Consider the following 20367-nt stretch of genomic DNA (forward strand, 5'->3'; position numbering starts at 1 on the left):
ATCCATGGCTGATAAACACTACTTTAATCATGGCTGATATCCATGGCTGATAAACACTACTTTAATCATGGCTGATATCCATGGCTGATAAACACTACTTTAATCATGCGGTGATATCCATGGCTGATAAACACTACTTTAATCATGGCTGATATCCATGGCTGATAAACACTACTTTAATCATGGCTGATATCCATGGCTGATAAACAGTACTTTAATCATGCGGTGATATCCATGGCTGATAAACAGTACTTTAATCATGCGGTGATATCCATGGCTGATAAACACTACTTTAATCATGCGGTGATATCCATGGCTGATAAACACTACTTTAATCATGGCTGATATCCATGGCTGATAAACACTACTTTAATCATGGCTGATATCCATGGCTGATAAACACTACTTTAATCATGGCTGATATCCATGGCTGATAAACACTACTTTATCCATGGCTGATAAACACTACTTTAATCATGCGGTGATATCCATGGCTGATAAACACTACTTTAATCATGCGGTGATATCCATGGCTGATAAACACTACTTTAATCATGGCTGATAAACACTACTTTAATCATGCGGTGATATCCATGGCTGATAAACACTACTTTAATCATGCGGTGATATCCATGTCTGATAAACACTACTTTAATCATGCAGTGATATCCATGGCTGATATCCATGGCTGATAGGTATGTTCTATCAGTTGCGTACATCTCAAGTTGGGATGTTTTTTTTTTTAACTGTTGAGCTGACCTCTGACATACACAATACTGTAATTTATTAAAGGAATACTTCATTTCAACCTTGTCGTTTGAAGAGCAGAAATACTACAACACAGAATTCAAAAGAAAGAATTTTATTGCCATTTTAAAAAAAGAAAAGAAAAAAAAGAATAGAAAAAATAATTATAGCATGCACACCATTCCTTCCTCACTGTATCCATATGGTCCAAATGAACATTTAATGGGAGGATGATATTGGCATTACTCATGTCAAACTTGTTATACTTCTGATCTTTCTGCCGCAGATGGTACAAGAGGTCAGAAAATAAATCAATTAGAACATTGCAGATTGGGTGAGTGTCTGTAGGATTTATGTGTATGAATGACAACGCGTCCATGTGTTGTCTCTAGGCAGACTATGAATGGATCGTGTGTGTGAATAAATTATTATTTTAAGGTGGCATTAAAAATCTTTGTAAATAGATTTAGATTACTTGAAATGACTTGAAATAAGAGATGTTAAAAACATGAAACCCTGTACTTTTAGAAAGATGTGCTTTGCTGACACCTGCTTCCAAACCCCTCTAACACACACCATTAACTCTAGGATACCGTCACTTCACACTAACTTCACAACGTGGAACAAACAAAAGATTAAGATTTTAAATTAAATGAGTAAAGAGAAGGAACTTCAAAAACAACAATACATTGGTACAGTAAAAGTGCTATCCAGACCTGACTGGCCGAGAAGGACTACCTATCTATCTGGTTTGATCCAGACCTGACTAGCCGAGGACTACCTATCTATCTGGTTTGATCCAGACCTAACTGGCCGAGAAGGACTACCTATCTATCTGGTTTGATCCAGACCTAACTGGTCTAGAAGGACTACCTATCTATCTGGTTTGATCCAGACCTGACTGGCCGAGAAGGACTACCTATCTATCTGGTTTGATCCAGACCTGACTGGTCTAGAAGGACTACCTATCTATCTGGTTTGATCCAGACCTAACTGGCCTAGAAGGACTACCTATCTATCTGGTTTGATCCAGACCTGACTGGCCGAGAAGGACTACCTATCTATCTGGTTTGATCCAGACCTGACTGGCCGAGAAGGACTACCTATCTATCTGGTTTGATCCAGACCTGACTGACCGAGAAGGACTACCTATCTATCTGGTTTGATCCAGACCTGACTGGCCGAGAAGGACTACCTATCTATCTGGTTTGATCCAGACCTGACTAGCCGAGGACTACCTATCTATCTGGTTTGATCCAGACCTAACTGGCCGAGAAGGACTACCTATCTATCTGGTTTGATCCAGACCTAACTGGTCTAGAAGGACTACCTATCTATCTGGTTTGATCCAGACCTGACTGGCCGAGAAGGACTACCTATCTATCTGGTTTGATCCAGACCTGACTAGCCGAGGACTACCTATCTATCTGGTTTGATCCAGACCTAACTGGCCGAGAAGGACTACCTATCTATCTGGTTTGATCCAGACCTAACTGGTCTAGAAGGACTACCTATCTATCTGGTTTGATCCAGACCTGACTGGCCGAGAAGGACTACCTATCTATCTGGTTTGATCCAGACCTGACTGGTCTAGAAGGACTACCTATCTATCTGGTTTGATCCAGACCTAACTGGCCTAGAAGGACTACCTATCTATCTGGTTTGATCCAGACCTGACTGGCCGAGAAGGACTACCTATCTATCTGGTTTGATCCAGACCTGACTGGCCGAGAAGGACTACCTATCTATCTGGTTTGATCCAGACCTGACTGACCGAGAAGGACTACCTATCTATCTGGTTTGATCCAGACCTGACTGGCCGAGAAGGACTACCTATCTATCTGGTTTGATCCAGACCTGACTGGCCGAGAAGGACTACCTATCTATCTGGTTTGATCCAGACCTAACTGGCCCGAGAAGGTCTATCTATCTATCTGGTTTGATCCAGACCTAACTGGTCTAGAAGGACTGTCTATGTGATCTGTTCTGATCCCGACAGGAGATAAAGTCAATATTACATACAAAAAAAAATATACAAATCTTTAAGATAATATTCCTGGAAAAACATTGTTTTATATATATATATATATATATACACACACACACTAGAATATAATAGATCATGGACGGTTTTAGATACAGCATGTACACAATCACATGCCACCATTCTGAGATCCTATTGGTCAACTAGGAACCAAGAAAAAAAAAGAAAAAGAAAAGAAAATACTGCTTCTAGAATCCCCATATCACTCCCTCATAAGGTTATTGCCAATATACTACAGGTCCATAGAATGACATGGTATTCAGACAGGAGGGGCATTTCGTTTGGCACCAGGCACAGAAATGATCCAAATACATCATAGTAAACAAGTGACTAAAACACACCAAATCATTTGACATCTGACCTGACCCTGTTTCCCAGCCAATCCAATTTTAGAAGACAAAAAAAAAAAAAAAGGCAAAAAATTTGGAGTAGCGTAACATTTGGTTAAATTTTATTGGCTGGGGCGTGACAGAGACTACCATAGGTATGTCATTTGGTTTAATTTTATTGGCTGGGGCGTGGCAAAGACTGCCTTAGAATTAAAATGCCTAGATTGATCATGCCTATGGAAACCAGCCTGTTAAGACCTGATGGCTCTATAGTGCATTGCCTGTTAGACTAGGGCAGTGTCCCGACCGACCAACCACCTCGGTGATCTCAGCAGCTGTTTGAATGGTCCCCCTAATTCAACTCCCCTAAATACACCGAACAAAAGTATAAAACGCAACATGTAAAGTGTTGGTCCCATGTTTCATGAGCTGAAATAAAAGATCCCAGAAATGTTCCATATGCATAAAAAGCTGATTTCTCTAAAATGTTGTGCACAAATTCGTTTACATCCCTGTTAGTGAGCATTACTCCGTTGCCAAAATAATCCATCCACCTGATAGGTGTGGCATATCAAGAAGATAAACAAACATCATTACACAGGTGCACCTTGTGCTGGGGATAATAAAAGACCACTTAAATGTGAAGTTGTCACACAACACAATGCCACAGATGTCTTATGTTTTGAGGGAGTGCGCAATTGGTCTTCTGACTGCAGGAATGTCCACCAGAGCTGTTTACAGATAATTAAATGTTAATATCTCTACCATAAGCCTCCTCCAACATCGTTTTAGAGAATTTGGCAGTACATCCAACCGGCCTCACAACCGCAGACCACAAGTTACCACGCCAACCCAGGACCTCCACTTCCGGCTTCTTCATCTGATGGATCGTCTGGGGGGGAGGGGGGGCGGGGGGCTGAGGAGTATACTCATTCCGATTGGCTGGGCCTGGCAGCCAAGCAGTTGGGCCTTTGCCCACCAAGGCCCACCCATGGCTGCAACCTGCCCAGTCATGTGAAATCCATAGATTATGGCCTGATTCATTTATTTCAATTGACTGGATTTCCTTTTTTATGAACTATAACTCAGTGTTGCATGTTGCGTTTATATGTTTGTTCAGTATATTGGGGTTAATCACATAACGTGAGCGAATGAGAAATGGTTAAATATTATAATAGCTCATCTGTACTGTGGTAGATACTTTATCCATGGACTATTATACTGTGAATTTGTTTCTGTCAACGGCTAGCTAGTCGTCCGCCCACAGCTGTAACAATACACTAATCCAATCGTTCCTGAGACTAGGGGTTAGGGGAAGAGAACCCATGCTGTCTATTCAACAAATATCTAGAACCATCCATCCAGGTAGGTAGTATACACTAACACACTGAACACCTGTCTAGAACCATCCATCCAGGTAGGTAGTATATACTAACACACTGAACACCTGTCTAGAACCATCCATCCAGGTAGGTAGTATATACTAACACACTGAACACCTGTCTAGAACCATCCATCCAGGTAGGTAGTATATACTAACACACTGAACACCTGTCTAGAACCATCCATCCAGGTAGGTAGTATATACTAACACACTGAACACCTGTCTAGAACCATCCATCCAGGTAGGTAGTATATACTAACACACTGAACACCTGTCTAGAACCATCCATCCAGGTAGGTAGTATATACTAACACACTGAACACCTGTCTAGAACCATCCATCCAGGTAGGTAGTATACACTAACACACTGAACACCTGTCTAGAACCATCCATCCATCCATCCAGGTAGGTAGTATATACTAACACACTGAACACCTGTCTAGAACCATCCATCCAGGTAGGTAATATATACTAACACACTGAACACCTGTCTAGAACCATCCATCCATCCAGGTAGGTAGTATACACTAACACACTGAACACCTGTCTAGAACCATCCATCCAGGTAGGTAGTATATACTAACACACTGAACACCTGTCTAGAACCATCCATCCAGGTAGGTAGTATATACTAACACACTGAACACCTGTCTAGAACCATCCATCCAGGTAGGTAGTATATGCTAACACACTGAACACCTATCTAGAACCATCCATCCAGGTAGGTAGTATATACTAAACACACTGAACACCTGTCTAGAACCATCCATTCAGGTAGGTAGTATATACTAACACACTGAACACCTGTCTAGAACCATCCATCCATCCAGGTAGGTAGTATATACTAACACACTGAACACCTGTCTAGAACCATCCATCCAGGTAGGTAATATATACTAACACACTGAACACCTGTCTAGAACCTTCCATCCAGGTAGGTAGTATATACTAACACACTGAACACCTGTCTAGAACCATCCATCCATCCATCCAGGTAGGTAGTATATACTAACACACTGAACACCTGTCTAGAACCATCCATCCAGGTAGGTAGTATATACTAACACACTGAACACCTGTCTAGAACCATCCATCCAGGTAGGTAGTATATACTAACACACTGAACACCTGTCTAGAACCATCCATCCAGGTAGGTAGTATATGCTAACACACTGAACACCTATCTAGAACCATCCATCCAGGTAGGTAGTATATACTAAACACACTGAACACCTGTCTAGAACCATCCATTCAGGTAGGTAGTATATACTAACACACTGAACACCTGTCTAGAACCATCCATCCATCCAGGTAGGTAGTATATACTAACACACTGAACACCTGTCTAGAACCATCCATCCAGGTAGGTAATATATACTAACACACTGAACACCTGTCTAGAACCTTCCATCCAGGTAGGTAGTATATACTAACACACTGAACACCTGTCTAGAACCATCCATCCATCCATCCAGGTAGGTAGTATATACTAACACACTGAACACCTGTCTAGAACCATCCATCCAGGTAGGTAGTATATACTAACACACAACACCTGTCTAGAACCATCCATCCAGGTAGGTAGTATACACTAACACACTGAACACCTGTCTAGAACCATCCATCCAGGTAGGTAGTATATACTAACACACTGAACACCTGTCTAGAACCATCCATCCAGGTAGGTAGTATATACTAACACACTGAACACCTGTCTAGAACCATCCATCCAGGTAGGTAATATATACTAACACACTGAACACCTTTCTAGAACCATCCATCCAGGTAGGTACTATACACTAACACACTGAACACCTGTCTAGAACCATCCATCCAGGTAGGTAATATATACGAAACACATCTTCTACAATGGTCACCTCTATCATTATTGCACAGTGATGAGCAGCAGAGAGCTGAAACAGTATGACTGTCTCAAAGGGCACCCTATTCCCTATATAGTGCACTACTTTAGACCAGGGTCTATAGAGTACTGTGACAGCCAGGGTCAGTAGTCTCAGCCTAAATACATCACACAGCTAGATGGCCAACAAACAGCCTGGTCCCTTTGAGCTCTGGTCAAAGTGCAGCACGGTATGGAGAAGTTGTTCATGAAATGGAAGCATTTCACTGTTGTTTTAGAAGCATGTGACAAATACAATTTGGATTTGAGATGCCCCCAAGGAGTGGACAGAGAGAGGTCTGACCCTAAAGCTAAACCTCGTTGACGGTCCTCTCAGAGGGTCTGTAGTCTAAACCTCGTTGACGGTCCTCTCAGAGGGTCTGTAGTGTAAACCTCGTTGACGGTCCTCTCAGAGGGTCTGTAGTCTAAACCTCGTTGACGGTCCTCTCAGAGGGTCTGTAGTGTAAACCTCGTTGACGGTCCTCTCAGAGGGTCTGTAGTCTAAACCTCGTTGACGGTCCTCTCAGAGGGTCTGTAGTCTAAACCTCGTTGACGGTCCTCTCAGAGGGTCTGTAGTCGTTTGTGTTAGCTGAAGACAAGTAGAAGGACTGGGTCTTCCTCTTCAGACGGGCTCGCTTGGTGGCCAGAGAGCGCTTGCTGCTGGAGATGATCTCAGAGATGAACATCTTACAGTCGATGCAGACCTCCATGGTACACCAATCCTCTGTGAGCTCCTTGGGAAGAGCCAGCTTGTCACGAGACCCCTCCATTTTGCGTTTGGATAACCTGGGGGAGGAGAGCAGAAGGGAGGTTTCACTTTAAACTTTATTTAACCAGGTGGGTCAACTAATTCCCATTTACAATGACAACCTGACAAAGACTTCAAGAGGGTCCTTTTTACTACTTCCTTTATTTAGGAAGACCAGGTACCTAGCCAACCACCTAGCCCTGTAGCCTTCTGACCAACAAGACCAGGTACCTAGCCAACCACCTAGCCCTGTAGCCTTCTGACCAACAAGACCAGGTACCTAGCCAACCACCTAGCCCTGTAGCCTTCTGACCAACAAGACCAGGTACCTAGCCAACCACCTAGCCCTGTAGCCTTCTGAGTAACAAGACCAGGTACCTAGCCAACCACCTAGCCCTGTAGCCTTCTGACCAACAAGACCAGGTACCGAGCCAACCACCTAGCCCTGTAGCCTTCTGACCAACAAGACCAGGTACCGAGCCAACCACCTAGCCCTGTAGCCTTCTGACCAACAAGACCAGGTACCGAGCCAACCACCTAGCCCTGTAGCCTTCTGACCAACAAGACCAGGTACCGAGCCAACCACCTAGCCCTGTAGCCTTCTGACCAACAAGACCTGGTACCTAGCCCTGCAGCCTTCTGAGTAACAAGACCAGGTACCGAGCCAACCACCTAGCCCTGCAGCCTTCTGACCAACAAGACCAGGTACCTAGCCAACCCCCTAGCCCTGTAGCCTTCTGAGTAACAAGACCAGGTACCGAGCCAACCACCTAGCCCTGTAGCCTTCTGAGTAACAAGACCAGGTACCGAGCCAACCACCTAGCCCTGCAGCCTTCTGAGTAACAAGACCAGGTACCTAGCCAACCACCTAGCCCTGTAGCCTTCTGAGTAACAAGACCAGGTACCTAGCCAACCACCTAGCCCTGTAGCCTTCTGAGTAACAAGACCAGGTACCTAGCCAACCACCTAGCCCTGCAGCCTTCTGAGTAACAAGACCAGGTACCTAGCCAACCACCTAGCCCTGCAGCCTTCTGAGTAACAAGACCAGGTACCTAGCCAACCACCTAGCCCTGCAGCCTTCTGAGTAACAAGACCAGGTACCTAGCCAACCACCTAGCCCTGCAGCCTTCTGAGTAACAAGACCAGGTACCTAGCCAACCACCTAGCCCTGTAGAATGCTGAGTAACAAGACCAGGTACCTAGCCAACCACCTAGCCCTGCAGCCTTCTGAGTAACAAGACCAGGTACCTAGCCAACCACCTAGCCCTGCAGCCTTCTGAGTAACAAGACCAGGTACCTAGCCAACCACCTAGCCCTGCAGCCTTCTGACCAACAAGACCAGGTACCTAGCCAACCACCTAGCCCTGCAGCCTTCTGAGTAACAAGACCAGGTACCGAGCCAACCACCTAGCCCTGCAGCCTTCTGACCAACAAGACCTGGTACCTAGCCCTGCAGCCTTCTGAGTAACAAGACCAGGTACCGAGCCAACCACCTAGCCCTGCAGCCTTCTGACCAACAAGACCAGGTACCTAGCCAACCCCCTAGCCCTGTAGCCTTCTGAGTAACAAGACCAGGTACCTAGCCAACCACCTAGCCCTGCAGCCTTCTGAGTAACAAGACCAGGTACCTAGCCAACCACCTAGCCCTGCAGCCTTCTGAGTAACAAGACCAGGTACCTAGCCAACCACCTAGCCCTGCAGCCTTCTGAGTAACAAGACCAGGTACCTAGCCAACCACCTAGCCCTGCAGCCTTCTGAGTAACAAGACCAGGTACCTAGCCAACCACCTAGCCCTACAGCCTTCTGACCAACAAGACCAGGTACCTAGCCAACCACCTAGCCCTGCAGCCTTCTGACCAACAAGACCAGGTACCTAGCCAACCACCTAGCCCTGCAGCCTTCTGAGTAACAAGACCAGGTACCTAGCCAACCACCTAGCCCTACAGCCTTCTGACCAACAAGACCAGGTACCTAGCCAACCACCTAGCCCTGCAGCCTTCTGAGTAACAAGACCAGGTACCTAGCCAACCACCTAGCCCTACAGCCTTCTGACCAACAAGACCAGATACCTAGCCAACCACCTAGCCCTGCAGCCTTCTGAGTAACAAGACCAGGCACCGAGCCAACCACCTAGCCCTGCAGCCTTCTGACCAACAAGATTGAACTGCTCTGTCCGGTAGGTAGCCAGGACTGCGGTAGATTGAACTGCTATGTCCGGGAGGTAGCCAGGACTGTGGTAGATTGAACTGCTCTGTCCGGGAGGTAGCCAGGACTTTGGTAGATTGAACTGCTCTGTCCGGGAGGTAGCCAGGACTGTGGTAGATTGAACTGCTCTGTCTGGTAGGTAGCCAGGACTGCAGTAGATTGAAGTGTACTGTCCCCTAGTGGTCATACTCAGGACCATATCTGAATTGTGAATTATTTTATTATCATTTAAAACAATAAAAGGAATAGCAGTTTAAATGTTACTCGTCACATCTCTAAGCCCAAAGACCGATAATAATGTTATTGAGTACCTTGAGACGGTCCGGATGTGGTGCTGGCTGGAGGAAGGGTTCTCTGGGATGTCCAAGGCTGATGTCCCTTCTGCCTCCTCCCTGGGTAGAGTGGCAGTAGGACCCAGAGAGGAGATGGACAGGTTGGCATACGGCTTAGATGGAAGTCTCTTCTGGAAACAACGGGACAGAGTTAGGACGGTCAGATAAATAGAGGATCTGAACATCCAATCTGTCAACAATTAAAGGGCAAGTGTGGTCAATGGGTGGACAAGGAGGACTTTGGCTCACCTTTTTACAGCACTGCGAGCACACAGGCCTGGAGAGAGAGAGAAATATTCAGTCACACAACAAGTCTCATTCATTCTGATTAAGGTTAAGATATTCTCAGGTATTTTTGTATACTTTTTAGCCAGTAGTCCTGAAAGTAGTGTTTAAGTGCCAAAAGTGGTCAACGAAAATTGCGTAGTACATCACACACACACACACACGTACAAATACGTCATTGTTCTCTCTCTGCTGTGTGTGCGTGGGCATCTTGCTAGCTGTCACTCAAATGGCGAGGGGCTGAAGCTCATTGGCTAGAATTCAAATTGCTAGTGGGCTGGTCTATGTGGGAGAAAATGTAGGAAATATGGTGCAGCACAACTTCTAGAAAAACAGTCGCTTCAAACTAGGGATTTGAGGTTAGACTAATTCTGCATGTATGAACTATACATTGACACATCCAGCCCAAAGTGGGAGGTTTGAAAAATACTTCGTAGTCACCAAAATTCTGGAGAATTTCTGAACAAAAATTACACCCAAAAACTCTACTTTCGGTATTTGTATCATTAGTCCATTGTTGATGTAGTTCCAAACTGTTTCGCATGTCAGCAATCAAGTTAAGATGTAGAACTTTCAAAATACAGAAATACTGCCGTTATGATGAGATTGTTTTTGGGTGAAATTTACTTTAGAGAAAGACAATAATAAACATCAGGGGTTGGAACCGGTTCAGGGAACAGAACCAAAAATGTTGTTCTTTTACGTTTTTTTGAGGAACAGAAAGAGAACCAGGAACGAAAGTGATCTATACTGCTCCGGAACAGAACAGTTGTTTTAAAAGCACGGGAACCAGTTAATAACGCTCATTTACCGTCAAGATATTTTTTTCCCCCTGGCATCCCACAAAAAAACACAAGGCGCCTATGCAAAGCCCTTACTCTGTCACATAGAAATGTATTCCAGTGTCTGGCGGTCAGCTGAACATTTTTGGCAGTATGTGTTGGCAACCGGACTCTCCGTAGCGTAGGCTACTGCACTGACGTTACAAGCGTGATTCAGAAATTAGGGAGAGATTTTTAATTAGAGAAGAATGCATTAACGTTTCAATGCTAGTTGCGGATACTACAGTTATAACTACAGTTATAACGTTTCACATTGGATTTATTAACTACAAAAATTGTAAGACTTGTTTTTAATTCTGGTGCCGCTCTACACACACAAGCTTTGCTAGCTTGCTCTGGTCCAACTTTAAGCCAACTCCCTGAAGTTCAGCCATTCAAAGGTCCTCCATAGAGGAACTGTAACTCTGTGTCACACTGCTTTGCTTTATCTTGGCCAGGTCGCAGTTGTAAACGAGAACTTGTTCTCAACTAGCCTCCCTGGTTAAATAAAGGTGAAATAAATAAAATAAAAATAGAAATCGCTCCTCCGTAGGTGTAATTCTGTGCCCGTAGTAAACTGCCTGCATAATTCAGATAATGCATTTCATAACAACATGCCCAGCATTTGAAGTCAAGCCTCCTCCACCCTCTTTCGCTCTCTCTCACACCAACAACATTTCAGTTGCATCTCACGCCCTACACTTGTCTGTCCATCGCACATGTAATCAACTATAGCGTAGGCAGCCGAGAGTAACCATGCACTATCGGCTGCAGAATCAAATCAAATTGTATTGGTCACATACACGTTTAGCAGATGTTATTGTGAGTGTAGCGAAATGCTTGTGCTTCTAGTTAAGACCATGCAGTAATATCTAACAAGTAATCTAACCTAACAATTTCACAACAACTACCTAATACACACAAGTGTAAAGGAATGAATAAGAATATGTACATATAAATATGCATAGGCTAAAACAACTATAGCTTGCCCCATGTCCATAGCAAGCTGCTCTATCTGCACTGATTGGTGAAGTCATTTAATGTCAAGCTAATGAATAAAAAAAATGATTTCAGAGGCTTAAAACAGAAGAGAAAGGAACAATAACAACAACAAAAAATTGGTTCAGAACCTTATTTTGCAGGTCGGAACCAAAATAAAATTACATTCTGTTCAGAACGAAACGATTGGAAAATGATTTTGGTTCCAACCCCTGTCTACAAAATAACTGTACTATAAAAACCTACAACTGTACTATAAATACAGCTGTACTATAAAATGTACCTTTTGCAGAATTGGCAGGTGTATGACCAGGTGAAGAAGGAGAACCTTGTAGTCTGACAGGAGAAACACAGCTACAGGAGAGAGGAGGAGTACGGTTATTTCAGAAATCAAGTAAATATCAAGTCAAAGACATTAAGCGATACAGGGCTGGCACAAGAAAATACAGTCAGACTACTTTACTGCTGGTACAGTATTTAGACAGGCCCAGGGTCTAGCCCCGCTGGTACAGCATTTAGACAGGCCCAGGGTCTAGCCCCGCTGGTACAGCATTTAGACAGGCCCAGGGTCTAGCCCCGCTGGTACAGTATCTAGACAGGCCCAGGGTCTAGCCCCGCTGGTACAGTATCTAGACAGGCCCAGGGTCTAGCCCCGCTGGTACAGTATCTAGACAGGCCCAGGGTCTAGCCCCGCTGGTACAGTATCTAGACAGGCCCAAGGTCTAGCCCCGCTGGTACAGTATCTAGACAGGCCCAGGGTCTAGCCCCGCTGGTACAGTATCTAGACAGGCCCAAGGTCTAGCCCAGCTGGTACAGTATCTAGACAGGCCCAGGGTCTAGCCCCGCTGGTACAGTATCTAGACAGGCCCAGGGTCTAGCCCCGCTGGTACAGTATCTAGACAGGCCCAGGGTCTAGCCCCGCTGGTACAGTATCTAGACAGGCCCAAGGTCTAGCCCAGCTGGTACAGTATCTAGACAGGCCCAGGGTCTAGCCCCGCTGGTACAGTATCTAGACAGGCCCAGGGTCTAGCCCCGCTGGTACAGTATCTAGACAGGTCTAGCCCTGCCGGTACAGTATCTAGACAGGCCCAGGGTCTAGCCCCGCTGGTACAGTATCTAGACAGGCCCAGGGTCTAGCCCCTCTGGTACAGTATCTAGACAGGCCCAGGGTCTAGCCCCGCTGGTACAGTATCTAGACAGGCCCAGGGTTTAGCCCCGCTGGTACAGTATCTAGACAGGCCCAGGGTCTAGCCCCGCTGGTACAGTATCTAGACAGGCCCAGGGTCTAGCCCCGCTGGTACAGTATCTAGACAGGCCCAAGGTCTAGCCCCGCTGGTACAGTATCTAGACAGGCCCAGGGTCTAGCCCCGCTGGTACAGTATCTAGACAGGCCCAGGGTCTAGCCCCGCTGGTACAGTATCTAGACAGGCCCAGGGTCTAGCCCCGCTGGTACAGTATCTAGACAGGTCTAGCCCTGCCGGTACAGTATCTAGACAGGCCCAGGGTCTAGCCCCGCTGGTACAGTATCTAGACAGGCCCAGGGTCTAGCCCCGCTGGTACAGTATCTAGACAGGCCCAGGGTCTAGCCCCGCTGGTACAATATCTAGACAGGTCTAGCCCTGCCGGTACAGTATCTAGACAGGCCCAGGGTTTAGCCCCGCTGGTACAGTATCTAGACAGGTCCAGCCCTGCTGGTACAGTATCTAGACAGGCCCACCCCTACTGGTACAGTATCTAGACAGGCCCACCCCTGCCGGTACAGTATCTAGACAGGCCCAGGGTTTAGCCCCGCCGGTACAGTATCTAGACAGGTCCAGCCCTGCCGGTACAGTATCTAGACAGGCCCACCCCTACCGGTACAGTATCTAGACAGGCCCGCCGGTACAGTATCTAGACAGGCCCAGGCTCGCTGGTACAGTATCTAGACAGGCCCAGGCCCGCTGGTACAGTATCTAGACAGGCCCAGGCCCGCTGGTACAGTATCTAGACAGGCCCAGGCCCGCTGGTACAGTATCTAGACAGGCCCAGGCCCGCTGGTACAGTATCTAGACAGGCCCAGGCCCGCTGGTACAGTATCAAGACAGGCCCAGGCCCGCTGGTACAGTATCAAGACAGGCCCAGGGTCTAGCCCCTGCTTGTACAGTATCTAGACAGGCCCAGGGTCTAGCCCTGCTGGTACAGTATCTAGACAGGCCCAGGTCTCACCTTTCCTTTCCTCAGTGCGTTGTAGATGTCTTTGTACTGTTGGAACTTCTCCAGCTCAGCTTTGACCAGAACCTGTCTGATGTGCATCACCTCTTCTACTGTTAGAGCCAGACACTCTACAGGGTAGGAGAAGTCCTCCTGAAATAACACAGAGACAGAGACAGCTGTTTAGCTTTCACAAAGTAGCCTGGGTACAAGCCTGTTTGTGATGCAAAACCGGTGTGGGACCAGGGTATTAAAGCTCCATGACAAAGGAAAGGCTCAACATGCCATAGAGGAGTGGTACCTTTATTCTGACATGAAAATGATCACTTTAACAAAGCATCTTTGAGTTAATCTACAGCCCAACAACAACTTTCTTTCTAAGCACAACAGAACAAGATGGTGGCTGGTTACCATGGAAACAACACCATTATGGAAGAGTGCGGCTCCTCAATTCCCCCCATCCCACCCGTTGTGTTATTAACCCCCCCACTGCATCCCCCCCGCTGTGTTATTAACCCCCCCACCGCATCCCACCCGTTGTGTTATTAACCCTCCCACTGCATCCCCCCCGTTGTGTTATTAACCCTCCCACTGCATCCCCCACGTTGTGTTATTAACCCCCCCCACCGCATCCCACCCGTTGTGTTATTAACCCCCCATCCCACCCGTTGTGTTATTAACCCCCCCATCCCACCCGTTGTGTTATTAACCCCCCATCCCACCCGTTGTGTTATTAACCCCCCATCCCACCCGTTGTGTTATTAACCCCCCCATCCCCCCCGTTGTGTTATTAACCCCCCATCCCCCCCGTTGTGTTATTAACCCCCATCCCCCCGTTGTGTTAAACCCCCCACCGCGTCCCACCCGCTGTGTTATTAACCCCCCCATCCCACCCGTTGTGTTATTAACCCCCCCACCGCGTCCCACCCGTTGTGTTATTAACCCCCATCCCACCCGTTGTTTTATTAAACCCCCATCCCACCCGTTGTTTTATTAACCCCCCATCCCACCCATTGTGTTATTAACCCCCATCCCACCCGTTGTGTTATTAACCCCCCCCATTGTGTTATTAACCCCCCCATTGTGTTATTAAACCCCCCCATCCCACCCGTTGTGTTATTAACCCCCATCCCACCCGTTGTGTTATTAACCCCCCCCATTGTGTTATTAACCCCCCCATTGTGTTATTAAACCCCCCCATCCCACCCGTTGTGTTATTAACCCCCCATCCCTCCCGTTGTGTTATTAACCCCCCATCCCACCCATTGTGTTATTAAACCCCCATCCCACCCGTTGTGTTATTAAACCCCCATCCCACCCGTTGTGTTATTAAACCCCCATCCCACCCGTTGTGTTATTAACCCCCCATCCCACCCGTTGTGTTATTAACCCCCCCCATTGTGTTATTAAACCCCCCCATCCCACCCGTTGTGTTATTAACCCCCATCCCACCCGTTGTGTTATTAACCCCCCATCCCTCCCGTTGTGTTATTAACCCCCCATCCCACCCGTTGTGTTATTAAACCCCCCCATCCCATCCGTTGTGTTATTAACCCCCATCCCACCCGTTGTGTTATTAACCCCCATCCCACCCGTTGTGTTATTAACCCCCCATCCCACCCGTTGTGTTATTAAACCCCCTGTTAGAGCCGATTTGGACATATTTGTATAAAAGACAGAACATTCAGAGCTCCATGTATATTTGTGTAAATATGAATGTATATGATGAAATATTAGGTACGTACCTTTATGATTTATATTTACCTGATTGAGATGTATTCACTTGTTGTTAGTGTAACTTAGTTTTTGTTCCCCCCTCTTGCCCATTCATTGTACTGCAGTAAGTGTGTTAGGATAAAAGCAGGAAGTTGGGCCTTTGGGGGGAGGAGTCCTTGCTAGACGCGGGAGCGGTATAGTTTTTTGACCATACAGACATACAGACATACAGACAGGTCATATTGTGTATTTTCCATATCAAGTAACCTATGTTTTAAGTTGATTGGATATTCATTTTCCTGTTAGATATAAGAAGAATAAACATTTTTGTTGCACCATATCCCTGGATCACATTGAATGTTTGGCTTTTTGGAAACCTTGAGTGTGGACTGTATGCGTACCAAACAACCCCGCTTCAGGCTTGGGCAGTGGCTATGGTAAAGAGGAAAGGAAGCCACTACACCCCCCCATCCCACCCGTTGTGTTATTAACCCCCCCGTTGTGTTATTAACCCCCCCCCGTTGTGTTATTAACCCCCCCCCCGTTGTGTTATTAACCCCCCCCCCAGGATATTACTCCCAGGGAGCACACAGAGCATGCCCAGACTGATAATAATGAAGTGAGCAACACAGCAGCTCTGAGGACATCTTAACACCCAGTGAGTCATGTAGTAAGTTGGAGTGTATAATGTCTAAAATGTCTTCCCAAACAGTGTTAGTTTTAACACTAAAAGCTGTATTAGGTGATCATTGATGAAGTAATTGTGTGCGTTTCCAGGTCATCTTTTTTTGGAGTCTGGGGTCCAATAATATCTGAATATTGTTATATTATACATCAATGTGGTGACGACCTGGGACGCATCCATAGTTAGAGTGGAGTGGTATAATACAGCCATGACATACCACCTTAGCACCACTACTGGGGGCCGGGTTTTCCACCTGACAGGACCACTACTGACAGGACCACTACTGACAGGACCACTACTGACAGGACCACTACTGACAGGACCACTACTGACTCCTCCTCAGGACTACTGACAGGACCACTAACCAGACAGGACCACTAACCAGACAGGACCACTAACCAGACAGGACCACTAACCAGACAGGACCACTAACCAGACAGGACCACTAACCAGACAGGACCACTAACCAGACAGGACCACTAACCTGACAGGACCACTAACCTGACAGGACCACTAACCTGACTCCTCCTCCAGAATGCCATTCTATCATTATATCTGCCTCTGAAGATGACAAAAACACCGTCTGGTACAAACTGCTCTTCTGAGCTGGCCAACTTTGATAGAAAATGAGATTCATACAAAAGGAGAGGGAGAAGAAAGCAAGCAGCTGGTGAGGATCCTAATTAACTCATCATACCAGAGAAGGGGGCTCTCGCTGTCTGCCACCAGGCTCATCATATTATTTAACCTTTACTTAACCAGGCAAGTCAGTTAAGAACAAAGTCTTATTTAAAATGACGGCCTACCCCCCCGCCAAACCCGGACGATGCTGGGCCAGTTGTGCGCCGCCCTATGGTACTACCAATCACGGCCAGTTGTGATACAGCCTGGAATCGAACCAGGGTCTGTAGTGACGCCTCTAGCACTGAGATACAGTGCCTTGTGCCACTCGGGAGCCCCAAATATATCCAGCTACACTGGTTCCGAAGGGGTAGAGACGGTAAGGTAGGTAGGTAGTTGGTTCTGAAGGGGTAGAGACGGTAAGGTAGGTAGGTAGTTGGTTCTGAAGGGGTAGAGACGGTAAGGTAGGTAGGTAGTTGGTTCTGAAGGGGTAGAGACAGTAAGGTAGGTAGTTGGCTCTGAAGGGGTAGAGACGGTAAGGTAAGTAGTTGGTTCTGAAGGGGTAGAGACGGTAAGGTAGGTAGTTGGTTCTGAAGGGGTAGAGACGGTAAGGTAGGTAGGTAGTTGGTTCTGAAGGGGTAGAGACGGTAAGGTAGGTAGGTAGTTGGTTCTGAAGGGGTAGAGACGGTAAGGTAGGTAGGTAGTTGGTTCTGAAGGGGTAGAGACGGTAAGGTAGGTAGGTAGTTGGTTCTGAAGGGGTAGAGACGGTAAGGTATGTAGGTAGTTGGTTCCGAAGGGGTAGAGACGGTAAGGTAGGTAGGTAGTTGGTTCCGAAGGGGTAGAGACGGTAAGGTAGGTAGGTAGTTGGTTCCGAAGGGGTAGAGACGGTAAGGTAGGTAGGTAGTTGGTTCTGAAGGGGTAGAGACGGTAAGGTAGGTAGGTAGTTGGTTCTGAAGGGGTAGAGACGGTAAGGTAGGTAGGTAGTTGGTTCTGAAGGGGTAGAGACGGTAAGGTAGGTAGGTAGTTGGTTCTGAAGGTAGAGATGGTAAGGTAGGTAGTTGGTTCTGAAGGGGTAGAGACGGTAAGGTAGGTAGTTGGCTCTGAAGGGGTAGAGACGGTAAGGTAGGTAGTTGGTTCTGAAGGGGTAGAGACGGTAAGGTAGGTAGGTAGTTGGTTCCGAAGGGGTAGAGACGGTAAGGTAGGTAGGTAGTTGGTTCTGAAGGGGTAGAGACGGTAAGGTAGGTAGGTAGTTGGTTCTGAAGGGGTAGAGACGGTAAGGTAGGTAGTTGGTTCTGAAGGGGTAGAGACGGTAAGGCAGGTAGTTGGTTCTGAAGGGGTAGAGACGGTAAGGTAGGTAGTTGGTTCTGAAGGGGTAGAGATGGTAAGGTAGGTAGGTAGTTGGTTCTGAAGGGGTAGAGATGGTAAGGTAGGTAGCTGGTTCTGAAGGTAGAGACGGTAAAGTAGGTAGTTGGCTCTGAAGGGGTAGAGACGGTAAGGTAGGTAGGTAGTTGGTTCTGAAGGGGTAGAGACGGTAAGGTAGGTAGGTAGCTGGTTCTGAAGGGGTAGAGACGGTAAGGTAGGTAGTTGGTTCTGAAGGGGTAGAGATGGTAAGGTAGGTAGTTGGTTCTGAAGGGGTAGAGACGGTAAGGTAGGTAGGTAGTTGGTTCTGAAGGGGTAGAGACGGTAAGGTAGGTAGGTAGTTGGTCCTGAAGGGGTAGAGATGGTAAGGTAGGTAGGTAGTTGGTCCTGAAGGGGTAGAGATGGTAAGGTACACCACCGTTCAAAAGTTTGGGCTCACATAGAAATGTCCTTGTTTTTTAAAGAAAAGCAAATTATTTGTCCAATGAAATAACAAAATGATCAGAAACACAGTGTAGACATTGTTAATGTTGTAAATGACTATTGTAGCTGGAAACGGCTGATTTTTTATGAAATATCTACATAGGCGTACAGAGGCCCATTATCAGCAACCATCACTCCTGTGTTCCAATGGCACATTGTGTTAGCTAATCGAAGTTTATCATTTTAAAAGGCTAATTGATCATTAGAAAACCCTTTTGCAATTATGTTAGCACAGCTGAGAAGTGTTGTTCTGATTAAAGAAGCAATACAACTGGCCTTTAGACTAGTTTCGTATCTGGAGCATCAGCATTTGTGGGTTCGATTACAGGCTCAAAATGGCCAGAAACAAAGAACTTTCTTCTGAAACTCGTCAGTCTATTCTTGTTCTGAGAAATTAAGACTATTCCATGCGAGAAATTGCCAAGAAACTGAAAATCTCGTACAACGCTGTGTAATACTCCGTTCACAGAACAGCACAAACTGGCTCTAACCAAAATAGAAAGAGGAGTGGGAGGCCCCGGTGCACAACTGAGCAAGAGCAAAGAACAGAGTGTCTAGTTTGAGAAACAGATGCCTCACAAGTCCTCAACTGGCAGCTTCATTAAATAGTACCCGCAAAACACCAGTCTCAACGTCAACAGTGAAGAGGCAACTCCGGGATGCTGGCCTTCTAGGCAGAGTTCCTCTGTCCAGTGTCTGTGTTCTTTTGCCCATTTTAATATTTTATTTTTATTGGCCCGTCTGAGATATGGCTTTTTCTTTGCAACTCTGCCTAGAAGGCCAGCATCCCGGAGTCCCCTCTTTACAGTAGTGAAGTAGTGTACACTATAATACCATGGAGAGGCTCGACTGTCTGTAGCACACAGTAGTGTACATACCAGAGACTTGGAGCTCTGTCTGGTGGGGGCTGTGAAGGGTCGTACGCTGGTGGGGGGCTCCTTCTCAATGGAGCGTCTCCTCTGAGGGGAGGGGTGACTGTCAGGCTGGGGAGTCATGGAGATGGGAAGGAACCTAGAGGGTGCTGGAGGGGGGAGAGAGAGAACAGTAGCATTACAGAGTTCAGGAGGGGGGGAGAGAGCGAGAGTTGAGACAGGCAGTTTTATAGTGTAGTGCACTACATTTGACCTGGGCCCATAGGACTAAAGTAGTGCACTACATTTGACCAGGGCCCAGAGGACTAAAGTAGTGCACTACATTTGACCAGGGCCCAGAGGACTAAAGTAGTGCACCATCACTCCTGCTACTTTATTGCACATGTTTTGAACATGAACCAAACTCTTGGATTTGGTACAAGAACCATTATGTACTTATTTTATTTAACCTTTATTTAACTAGGCAAGTCAGTTAAGAACAAATTCTTATTTTCAATTACGGCCTAGGAACAGTGGGTTAAACTGTTCAGGGGCAGAACGACAGATTTTTACCTTGTCAGCTCAGAGATTCAATCTTGCAACCTTTCAGTTACTAGCCCCCCCCCTAACCACTAGGCTACCTGCCGCCCCACTTGGAGGAGATAATA

General features: G+C 46.5%; 1 protein-coding gene across 1 annotated transcript in view; it reads right to left on the minus strand.

The window, feature by feature from the left end:
- Positions 1-6806: 6806 nt before the first annotated feature.
- spire1a (spire-type actin nucleation factor 1a) overlaps positions 6807-20367 on the minus strand; it is a 74836-nt gene continuing 61275 nt past the window's right edge. Inside the window, exons 11-16 of the mRNA XM_029736102.1 lie at positions 19727-19869; positions 14000-14137; positions 12078-12148; positions 9939-9966; positions 9669-9820; positions 6807-7190 (exon numbers count right to left, since the gene is read on the minus strand). Coding sequence (XP_029591962.1) covers positions 6944-7190; positions 9669-9820; positions 9939-9966; positions 12078-12148; positions 14000-14137; positions 19727-19869 — 779 coding nt within the window. The 3' untranslated portion in view covers positions 6807-6943. The remainder of the gene's footprint in view (positions 7191-9668; positions 9821-9938; positions 9967-12077; positions 12149-13999; positions 14138-19726; positions 19870-20367) is intronic.

The sequence above is a fragment of the Salmo trutta genome, chromosome 36, assembly GCF_901001165.1.
Source record: "Salmo trutta chromosome 36, fSalTru1.1, whole genome shotgun sequence".
Lineage (NCBI taxonomy): Eukaryota > Metazoa > Chordata > Actinopteri > Salmoniformes > Salmonidae > Salmo > Salmo trutta.